Source organism: Merops nubicus, unplaced genomic scaffold (assembly GCF_000691845.1).
Source record: "Merops nubicus isolate BGI_N331 unplaced genomic scaffold, ASM69184v1 scaffold2513, whole genome shotgun sequence".
Lineage (NCBI taxonomy): Eukaryota > Metazoa > Chordata > Aves > Coraciiformes > Meropidae > Merops > Merops nubicus.
Window position 1 is genome coordinate 1 of NW_008598042.1, and position 10,867 is coordinate 10,867.

At 51.7% G+C, this 10,867-nt stretch overlaps 2 protein-coding genes across 3 annotated transcripts; one reads left to right on the forward strand and one right to left on the reverse strand.

Annotated features, from left to right (window-relative positions):
• The first annotated feature begins 348 nt into the window (after positions 1–348).
• On the forward strand, positions 349–2,451 carry FBXL15 (F-box and leucine-rich repeat protein 15). Its single transcript, XM_008936882.1, has 3 exons — positions 349–605; positions 1,345–1,847; positions 2,184–2,451. The coding sequence occupies exons 1-3, from the start codon at positions 423–425 to the stop codon at positions 2,371–2,373; spliced, it is 876 nt and encodes a 291-aa protein (XP_008935130.1). The 5' UTR covers positions 349–422; the 3' UTR covers positions 2,374–2,451.
• An 805-nt stretch (positions 2,452–3,256) lies between these two features.
• On the reverse strand, positions 3,257–10,638 carry CUEDC2 (CUE domain containing 2). Of its 2 annotated transcripts, XM_008936884.1 has the most exons (9): positions 10,551–10,637; positions 9,494–9,637; positions 9,144–9,205; positions 7,554–7,687; positions 6,256–6,445; positions 6,019–6,031; positions 5,874–5,987; positions 4,186–4,246; positions 3,260–3,788 (listed from the first exon to the last, which is right to left on the reverse strand). In XM_008936884.1, the coding sequence occupies exons 1-9, from the start codon at positions 10,622–10,624 to the stop codon at positions 3,642–3,644; spliced, it is 939 nt and encodes a 312-aa protein (XP_008935132.1). In that variant the 5' UTR covers positions 10,625–10,637; the 3' UTR covers positions 3,260–3,641. The 2 variants fall into 2 exon arrangements, with proteins under 2 accessions (XP_008935133.1, XP_008935132.1); XM_008936885.1 differs by lacking the exon at positions 6,019–6,031 and having other exon boundaries at positions 3,257–3,788; positions 5,874–5,935; positions 6,275–6,445; positions 10,551–10,638.
• Between the last annotated feature and the right edge of the window lie 229 nt (positions 10,639–10,867).

The following is a 10,867-nucleotide window of genomic DNA, read 5'->3' on the forward strand; positions in this document are numbered from 1 at the left end:
TGCTCCCGGGGCACCAGCGGACGGGTGGAGCGGTGCCCAGGCGCGCCAGCCGGGCAGGGCTGCCGTGCGAGCGGTGCGGTGACGCTACGGCAGTCGCTCGCTGCTTCTCTGAGGGCCAGGGACTCCTTACGCAGGTGGCAGCAAGCCCCACCCGAGTCTCCTGGAGGGCAGTGCCGGCAGGGAAAAAAACAGGTGCACTCAGATGCCTGAGCAGTGAATGTCCTCGGCTGGGGAGGAGGTGTGACGCGGGTGGCAGGGCAGGCTGTGCCCTGCTGAGGGCTAGCCGAGGGGTTGTACCTGTGGGCTGGCTATGAGAGACATCTCTGAGTCTTCTTTTCTGGCTGTTCCCCCTAGAGGCGCCCGGCAGTAGGTGTGAGGTGATCTAGCCTGGCTCCCACCGTAGCCTGGCTCCCTGGCATCTGATGATGAGTTTGAGCCCCTCCAGGGGATGCCTCCTGGACCTGCCCTGGGAAGACATCTTGGTTCCACATATCCTCTGTCATCTGCCACTGCAGCAGCTCCTGAGCCTGCAGAGGGTCAGCAAGTCATTCCAGTCACTTATCCAGCTGTACCTGGCCAACATGCGCTGCTTTGACTCAAGCCAGGTATTGGGTGGCTTTGAGCCTGGGGGAGGCACAAATGTGCTGCTGCTCTGGAACTAACAGGGGAACATCTGACTACGTGGGGAAAAGAAACTCCTGGAAAGGAGGCTGGTTTATACTCAGGAGCTTGGGTTAATGGCTTGGGTGTCAGACTGGACAGATGTGCTCAGAGAGGAGGGGCAGTGATTCAAGGCCCAGCAATTCCAGTGTCTTTAGCAACAAGCCTTGGGAGGAGTGAGCCTGGAAGTTCCACCCAGGCCATTACTGGGCACCGGCTGGCAGAAACGCAAACCAGCTCTGGAGTGGCATGGCCTGTCAGTTCTCAGGGAGGCTGTGCAATAGGGTGCGTCTGACAGGAGATAACTCTGTGCCTGGTCTTCAGGGAAGGCTTGTGCTGGCCTTGGGAGACACTGCCCGTGACTTGGAAAGACAGGAGTAGCTGCTGGTTCGTGGGAACAGAGTGGTCTGGCAAAGAGTTTTTGGAGAACGGAGGTGCGGAGCTCATCACGAGTACATAAGAAGGGATGATGCGAGATGAAGAAAGCCAGAGCATCTTCTAGCTTGTGGCAGTAGCTTTGGCATGAGGGGAGGAGAGTCTGACAGGTGGAGTTTGTCCTGGGATGAGGTGGTTTTGGTCAGCACTGTCACAGCGGAAGAGAGGAGGGGGAGAGAGTATTTGGTGAGGCCCAGGCTGACCTGAAACCCTGGGGCACGCCTCATTCTTGCTGGGTTTCCCACACAGATCGGGCCTGCCATCCCTCGAGCCGCTTTCATTAACCTGCTGAAGGACAACGAAGTGCTGCAGCACCTGGCGCTCCAGAACTGCTCCGACTGGCTGACGGACAGGGAGCTGCTCCCAGTCATCGGGCAGAACCACCACCTGCACCAGATCCAGCTGAAGGGCTGTGCCCAGCTCAGCCGCCACGCGCTGGTCGCCATCTCCCTGAGCTGCCCCAACCTGCGCCGGCTTTCCCTGGCTCACTGCGAGTGGGTGGACAGCCTGTCCCTGCGCAGCCTGGCCGACCACTGCAAGGCGCTGGAGGCTCTGGACCTGACGGCCTGTCGCCAGCTGAAGGACGAGGCCATCTGCTACCTCGTGCAGAAGTGCAGCAGGCTCAAGTCTCTGTCGCTGGCTGTCAATGCCAACGTGGGCGACGTGGCGGTTGAGGAGATTGCCAAGTGCTGCCCCGAGCTGGAGCACCTGGACCTCACGGGGTGTCTGCGAGTCAAGAATGACTCCATCAGGTACTGAGCAACGTGGGGAGCTGGGCTGGGGATGGCAGGTGACTGGGGTGGAGAGAGGAAGAGAACCAGAGAAGGAAAGTCAGTCTGTGGAAGAAGTCACTAGCAGGCCCTTCGGGAGAGGCACCGTGTGCTACTAACGGCAAGTTTCCCAGCGTGTCTTTGAGGGTAGGGCTGGGATACAACCGTGTCCCTTGAGTTTCTCAGACCACTAGGGTGCTGCTCCCAAAGGCTGGTGCGTGTGTGGCACAGAAATGACTGCTGGGAGTGGAGAAGAGGGTGAATGGTGCACTTAGGAGATCCTGGCTTGCAACCTGCATGTGCTGTCTTTCTTGGCAGGGTCCTGGCTGAGTACTGTCCCAAGCTGCGCTCACTGAAGGTGAAGCATTGCCACAACGTGGCCGAGTCCAGCCTGAGCATCCTCCGAAGCCGTGGGGTGGAGCTGGATGTTGAGCCTCCACTGCAGAGGGCTCTGGTTCTCCTGCAGGATGTGGTTGGCTTCGCCCCTTTCATCAACCTCCAGATCTAGAACTGCTGCTGCCGGGGAGGGGGGGACTGACGCGCTGCTGGGATCCTGGGAGGATGCCGGAACCGGCTGCTGTGGAGACGTGCGGAGGGAGAGGTCGCCCCGTTGGCAAGGCTGGCTGGAGCAGGGCTTGCTCCTCTGGGGCTGTTTAGCAGCCACTGGGTGTTTGTGAGCAGGCTTCGTTGGTGCCTCTGGGGAAAGTAACTCCCTCCGCGGTGCTGTGGAGAGCGAGTGACTTGCAGGAACACCACGGTGCTGAACAGGCCTTGCCCAGGCCAGCTAATAGGTAGGATTTATTATTTGTTGTATTTTAAATCTCTAAGTGGCAGCTGTCCAGAGAGCAGGATGGTGTTTGATGGGGACTCTCCCCTGGGGTGGGTGTGCAGGGCATGCCAGCAGAGCTGTGGAACTAAACGGGCCAGCTGGAGCAGAAAGAAGAGCCACCAGCCCTCCTCCTGGCAGAGGGCAGGCCCCTCTGGGCTACAGGAGCACGTGAGGAGGGCAGAGTGAGCCTGGCTCCAGCCTGTGGCCATCAGCCAGCCTGGCATGGCCCCAGCACAGGCAGTGTGTCCCTCCAGGCCTAGGGTGCTGGGTCAGTCTGGTGCAAGGTAGCACTCGACAGTGGTGAGAAATGACTGGAGCCCCAGCCATGCTGTCAGCTGGAGTTTGTGGAGTGCTGCAGGTTGTGTTGGCAGGGAGAGCCTAGCTTTGGTCTGGAGTTTGGCCTCAGCTCTTGCATCCACTAGGTGGTTAACTGAACAGCAAGCACATCTTGTGGTCAATGGGATGAAGAGAGTAATTAGAGGAAGAGAGGATGACCCTGCTCCTATCTTTGGCCCCAGGAGGGACTGGAGGTGGTGCCTGTAAATCATGTGCATGCTCTGGCTGAACTACACACCAACTCACATCATCTTTATTAACACTAGCACTCAATTTAAAGCAACAGTGCACACAGACTTGTAAAAAGCTTGCTGCAAAAGCACAAGCCACTTCTTAGATCTAAAAATGTCCCATGCAAGCAAAAGCAGAGAATGCCCAGGCCTGGGAGAGCCACTGCAGTGTGCCCCTGGGGGCAGAGGGACAGCTACACAAGGAGAGAAGTCTTCTCCTGGACAGATGGGTTAGTTGAGGAAGCTGAAAGCAGCGTCCTGGCTCCCAAGTTAGTTCCAGTTAGTGGCAGTTGGAGCAGTCCCCTCATCCCTAGGGCCACGTGTCCGTCCTGCCATTCCTGGCTGGCCAAGTGGAGGCTGAAGAGTCGGAGGGCCTGGCTCTCAGTGGAATTTGTACTTCCTAGCTGGTTTGAGGCTGATGTAGGTTCTTTTCATCTCCTCGCTCTCAGGCTTCTTGATGTCTTTGTACCTCTCTCCCTTTGTACTCACCACCTGGTTATCGATGTAGCGGATCAGCTTCTTGGGAGCCTGCAGAGGGAAAACATTAACACCAAGTGGATGAATGGCCATGCTGGTAGGGGAAGGGAGGGGATAAGCAGAAGCAGAGCTGTGCTCTTGGGGGCAGGTACGGGAAGCCTGGGGTGGGCTGTGTTACCCATCTGTTGTGTTGAGAATCTTGGCCAAAACTGGGAAGGAAGCTGCCTGATAGGGGGGCAGCAGAAGCCATGATAGTCAGGAGTGGCAGGAACTGACAGACCCTGCAGCACCTCAGCTAAGGTAATCTTTCCTCTTTTCTGATTAGAGGGCTGTGGGAATGGTCCTGCCTTTGGCCTGCCCCATCACCATTTGGACTTGCAGACTGATTTTTAAACCTTGTAGCCAATGGACATTCCAAATGCTGGTGAACTGGGACTGCTGCTCTTACCTCTTTGGGTGGAGCTGGCCGATGTGTTTTCTGGTCATCTGCACTATCCACCATCATGTATCTGAAAAACAAGAAACATGTGGTGAACACTGTAACAGGTACAGCATGGGGCTATTCACAGCCTCGGTCCTTTCTCCTCTGGCTGGTCTGTGGCTGTGCAATGTGTCCTACTTGCTTTGACTGCAGTTAGAAGCCCTTCATGTTCCCCTCTGGATGAAATAGGCAAGAACTGTGTCATCCATCTGGTGAGAATCCAGCAGGATTCTCCTGGAGTAGCACCCTTGGCCATAGGTGAAGGGTACTGAAAACTTGGGCTGTTGGAATGCCAGTGCCCCCTGCAGAACTGAGGGAGGTGCCAAGGTCTGGTGTGCTCTGCTGCTGGGGCAGCTGTGCTCCTTCTCAGCCCAAGGAGACACAGGTAAGACCACAGGACCAAGCTGGCTGCTTCTGCCCTGAAGAGATGGTGTTCCTTTCATGTTCCACCTGCTACTACTTGACTACAAAGCAGGTCTGTGCTGGAAGCAACTTCATAAAAGCATCACCTTATTCCCTGTGTGACTGAAATATCAGGGCCCAAGCATTTGCTTGCTGTACTGCTGATTTACTTACTACTCTTGAGACTTTGGTGCTGATTTAGCAGGCAGACAGCAGAGCTGACCATGACTCCTCCCTCAGTAGTTAGTACAGTTGCTCCTGTGTATCTTCAGCTATGATGACCTGCTCTCTGTACCTGTGCTTGAGCGATGTATTAAAATACAGGATGTTGCCAAAATGTCATTAAAGTGGAGTTCCCAGAAACATAACTAGCAGCTGGTGCTTTTTTGTTCCCTTGCATTGTCACTCTGGAACAAGCCTGCATACGAGATGGGCAAGGACAGGGATTGCCAGATCTGCCTGGATGCTGTTCTGCCTTGCCCTGTCTTCCCTAGTTCATCCACTGTTTGTTCTGTCACTTGATGCAAAGTGGTGGAAAAGATGTGGCTGGACAGACACGTGGCAGCTGCCTGCAGGAGGATACCCATGAAAGCTGAGATCTTAAAGCAGATCGATGAAACCACCATGTGGGTTCTTCTATTGAAAGTTAAATGCTTTTGGAAATGAATAAAGGCAAACCAATCTAAAACCACTTTCATTCCCAAGAAGCCCAAAGGGAGACTTTAGAGAGGTTCCTTTAAATGTATTGAATTCACACCTTCAGCAACTGAGATTTAATCTTCCCAGTGCTGTTTCACAGGCAGTCTCTTAAATAGATCTTTAGCCTTGTTTGGATTGTCTCCAAGGGTGGAGGTATGAATGAGTTGTAGTTCTACAAGTCACCGTGGGTTGTTACCTGAGCTGCAGCATGATGTTTGTGCCTTGAACCTTTAAACAGGACCTCAGCTGACGGTGCTGTGCCTTGCACCATACCTGTAGGAGGCTGAAACCTCACACATGGCCAGTGCTGTGACCCAGCTGGCACAGGTAACATGTTTCTGTGTCAGAGATCTAAAAGAAATCCAAATGTGTAGTGTTGGGTTTTTTTTTTGTCCTACCTGATTATATTTGTGTTCAGCTATGCTCAAATCAGCTTCATGGCATCCTTACTAAACGTTGTCCACCTTGAGACCACACAGTTATTCTGACCTTCCCCAAACTGCCACCTCTTCCCTTACACAGAGCAGAGCAGTTCTTTGCTGCTGGGTACTTACTTCTGTAGGATAACCTGTTTCAGTTCCTCGTGGTTGGGTGCTCTGCGGGGCCGTGCCAGGTCCTGGGAGGAGACAAGGTGGGAGTGTGAGCAGCACAACACATGGGGTGTACAGCTACCCCCCCTGCTAGTTTGGTGAGCCCAGCTGCTGGTGGAGCACTCCAGCCTGTGTGGACAGGGGGCACCAGCCCCACTGGGGTGCTGGCTTGGCTGTGGGCACAGCCTGTACCCAGAGAGCCAAGGGAGGGAGAGGGGTTGTTGTTCTGGGTGATCCTCCTGGCTCGCTGTGCAGAAAGTTCTTGCTTGCGGTCAAAGCTTTTTGCTGCAGGCAGCTGGGACACGTGTGTCCCTAAGCAATGCCCTGTTCCTTGGCCTGCTGCCACCCAGCTCAGAGTACAGTACCTTCACACTTGCACCTGCTGGGCCAATTTCCACCTTCTCCTCCACAATTAACTGCACTGCCTCCTCCAAGTTCCCCAAGGCCATGGCGAGTGCCTTCTCTGCCTGGCTCATGGTACAGGCCGGGAACATCTCCAGTAGCAGCTCTACCCCATCCTTCAAGTCATCACTTTCCTAGATGGAGCAGGAGACAAGAGGCAAGTTGGGGTTACAGTGAGAAGAGGGCTATTGAAGTGTGCCTTGTTGATTTTGCACTGTCAGGAAATTCAGTCTGCCCCTTGCCTCCCCAAAAGTGTGACTAAATCCCATTCCTGAAGCTACCAGGGGGTTGTATCTTTTCAAGGACAAAGCATCACTCTTCCTCAGTCTCCTCCCCCTGCATTTCAACTTTCTTTAATGTAGGGCTGCTGTGAATGGACACATCTTTGTGGCCACGCTGCATGTCTCCTTAGGAGTGAGCTTTCTGGACACTGTGGTGTGAATGCTTGAACTCAGCTCACCTTGTGAAGTTTTATGTGCTTTGATCAGAAGGAGAGGGACTGCAAAACAGTGACCTGTGGCTACATCAGAAGGAAGCACAGCAGCAGCATTCGCTAGAAGGCTGTGGACACAGCACAATTGCACTGCAGAGCAGGAAGAGATCAGTACTGGAGAAACAGCAAGCAGAGTGTGGGGGACCTGCCAGATGCTGCAATGCCTGTAGCATGGGTCATGCTGAATGGTGCTGCAGGATCAGGACCGCTGGGCCAACGACTCAGTGCTGTATAGTGTGGTAAGTGCACGGTGTAAATGTCATTGAGGGTGGGGCCAATGTCTTTGGGAGTGACATCCAGGTGTGACTGCTTCTTGAGCAGACACTGCATGACAGCTGGGGAGAGAAATGTTGGATCCAGCTCAGACTGTGCAGTGAGGAAAGGGAACAGGGTGAAGCAGCACGGAGCCTAGCTAGTGCTGCAGAGCTGTGCTCACGGTGTTGCTGTGGGATCTCTGAGGGCACTGGGACAGGCTCTCAACCATCACTCTGGCTCATCCTTTGCAGTGGCTGGAAAGGACGAGCCCGAGTGATGGCTCATACTCTTCTGTCAGCACCTAATTTTCTTCTTCCGCTTACTGACACAGTCTTGCTCAGGTCATACCATGGAGATCACAGACAGCAGGGATGCTGTGTCACAGCCTATGCTGTGGTTCCTTCCAGAACCAGAGAATGCCCTCAGGTGGTGCTGGCAGCCTAGCTCTGGGTGTCTGCCCCCAGTGCTCCTGCCCCTCTGCAGGGTGCTCATACCTGGGCACTGGCTCCATCTGTTGGAGTGCACAGCCTCTTCCCATTGCAGGCTCCAGCTCCAGGCTCCTGGCCCTTGGTCAGGTCTTCAGAAGGTGCTTCGCTCCCGCTTTCCACAGCCTTTTGGCCAGGTTTTTCTTAAAGACATAGCAATATCTCCTGAAGAACAGTCCCACTAATGCTAGAGCTCTGTTTTTCCTGTTGGCATTAGATCGCTAGTGCATCGTGTGCCAAAGCAAATCCCTTCTTAAGTTATAACACTGGGTAGGTAGCACTACCATCCTCCTGCCCTCAGCAGGGCCAGCTGCAGCTCTGTTCACACTGGCCTGCAGGAAGGCAGTGCTAGCACATGCTGGAGTGCCCAAGTGCTGCATTTCCAGGCCTTAGCAGGCATAGGCTACTTGCAAAGTCAATTCTACCTGTCAGCTTTTGGCCCTCTAGCACTTTGGCTGTGGATACTTATGGTATTTTTGTTACATTTCTAAGAATTCCCTGGTGTTTAACTTTGAATGAAGGTGTGGGTTTGATTTTAAATTTGTGAATACACTCTGGTAGTGCTCAGGCTGTATGTGAGCCAGCAGACCCTGTGGTCAGGTTACTCTGATGTATCTCTCTTTACAGGCTCTTTCTGTGTCACTGTAAGAAGAATCGTTTCACCTCTGTTCCATCCTCTCTAAAACTGGGATGGTGCTGTCCTTCCACACTGTGGCTACAACAGGATCCTCAAAGGGTAGGATGCAGGGGACCAGAGCAGAGCAGCAGATTTTGTCAAGTTCAAGAAAGCAGCAAGAAAGATAAAAGACAGGACTGTCTGTTCTACACTGTATAGCCTTTTGGCAAGACAGCAGTGATACTGCTAGATAAGAAAAACCCAGAGTGGTGTGTCCTGAAAGGTTTAATAGCCAGGCACTTCACCTGCCTGTTCTTCAGTGGGAATTTCTTTCAGGGCTGATTAATGTAACAATCCAGCTGACCTGTGAAAGATGAGGTCAGAAAAGGCCATTGGGATAGTACAGTCTTCTGCATCCTGTGTAGTGCAGGCCAGAGCATGTCACTGCTTTGCATCCAAGCCAGGGCTCATGGCTGAATGGGAAGTGAGCCCTGAGCATGCTCGAGTCTAGAAGTGATATACATGATCAGCTGGATTCTTTATTTGATGAGGCACTTGCCTTGGGCTGCCCAGTGGTAGTGCTGCTTAGGCAGATGGCTATCAGAGAGGCAGGCAGAAATCTCCACTTTCAGAAGTAGCCTACAGTACAATTTCAACAAGCAGCCCTCTGTCTCCTATTTCTTCCTTACCACTCTGGATTTGATCTTGAAAGAGGTGTTTGACAATCTGATCAAGTGTTTTTCACCCCAGTGTGTCTTGGACAGTATTCCATATGACTTCAAACCTCCCATGCGTTGACATCAAAAACCTGACTGAACATTAAAAAAAAAAACCAACCTTGTCAATCAGTTCAGGCTACTTTAGGAGATAGTAAATGGGGCAAACAAGATTGTATTTTATCCTGTGATGCTGCTCAACTCCAAGCACTAAAGCTGAAAATATGTCCAGAATATAACTTCTTGTGCTGAACCTGTCTAACTCACCTTTGTTACGAGCTTCACCAAGCCTTTCTGAGAGGGAGAACATCATTTCACAAACATCCCCACTGCAAGAGAGAGAAGCTGTATAATTAGCATGAGGAATAAAAGCAGTAGCCTGTCCTACTTGGCTACCCCTTTATATAAAGACAAGGCTTGATGGGAAGCCCAACAAAATAAACTGTTATTTCAGATAGCCAAGGGCCTACGTGCAGACTATTCAGGTAAAGACTGACTTAATCATAATGGCACAGGTGTGGTACTCCTACATCTTCAACAGGGTAAAACAAAGAATTTCTGGTCCTGAGGGGCGTGGGTGCACAGCACACACATATGAAGCAGTAACATTCACATACCTGTGGATTTCTGCAAAACCAGGGATATAGGCCTCCATCATTTCCACAAAGGTGTCCATGTCAAAAGTCTCCTCGGAGGACTCTGGTGAGCCCAGCTCTTCCAGGACACCCGTGATGTAAGAGAAGAAAACATCATCCATCCCACTAGAGACAGAGAGAACACAGGACGTGGCAGCAGGGTCAACAGGTCTATTTTTTCTCTCTCTCTCTCTCTCTCTCCAACCTCATTCTTCCAAACCTTGTGTCTTTCTAATAAGGTAGCAGAATGACCTATGGGCAGATCCCACCAGTAGAGCCAGGTAGCAAGTGGTCAGTGGTTGAGTGGGAAGCATTTACAGATAAAATACTACATGCTGTCCTACTTCCTGGGCAGCCCTGAATAGAAGTCCCTGCATGTGCCCAGGGGCTGGGCTATGCTCCCTGCAGGTGCTTCAGATGAGCTAATCCAAGTGCTCAAACCCTGACTTGAGCATATATTATATTATTATATGATATATAATTATATATATATTTTATAATAAATAAATATTCATTATATATAATCCTGAATTTTCTATGCTGACTGGTGTCTCAGGTGAGGTTGCCATATTCTGATAAAGTCCAATTCCTACAGTATGCAGTGTTCTCTACTTGCTGCTCTCCACACTTGTGCCACTGCTGCCACCAGCTCCTGTGTTCCAGCCTCAAGGTGACTCTATCTCTGCACGGAGGCAGAGTTCATAACAGGCAGAGCACTGATGTAGCATTATGCTGCTCAGAAAGCCCTTTGGGAGCACAGTGGAATGAAGGGAATCCCATATTCTAATGTGCATCACTGGACAGGAAATTAATCACCTTGCTCATCAAAGAAATGACATTGCTGGATTGTAATGCTAAATGGCAGTTGTTCAAGCATCCTGATCAAAGCCTTTGCAAATTATGTGCATCCTGGACCTGACTTAAGGAAAAGCAACACAAAGTACAGGAAAGCTACAGAGTTCAGTGTAATGTGTAGAGGGACAATTAATGCAGAGTTCCAGCTAGAACTATGATACTGGATCTTCCTCTCTCAACATACCTGAGGTCTGCTGCAGGGATGTGGGACTGGATGAAGTGTGTCAGTGTGTCTCGAATGATTCTTTCAAGCTCCATGTCTCTGTAAACCTTTTTCTCTAAAAAAGAGGAAAAAAATTGTAACTCCATGTCATTCCAAAGGCAAGAAGTGGATCAAATTATCAACAAGATGAAAGGGTAAGCATGGTAGAGGCAAGTGTGCTCTTCCCATCAAAACAATTCACAAACTCCTCCAATATGTCCTGTCATCCCTGGGTAACAGCAGGCAAAGATATCCATAAAAAGCAGCAGTATGAGGATCCATTGGAAACACCAGCCCAA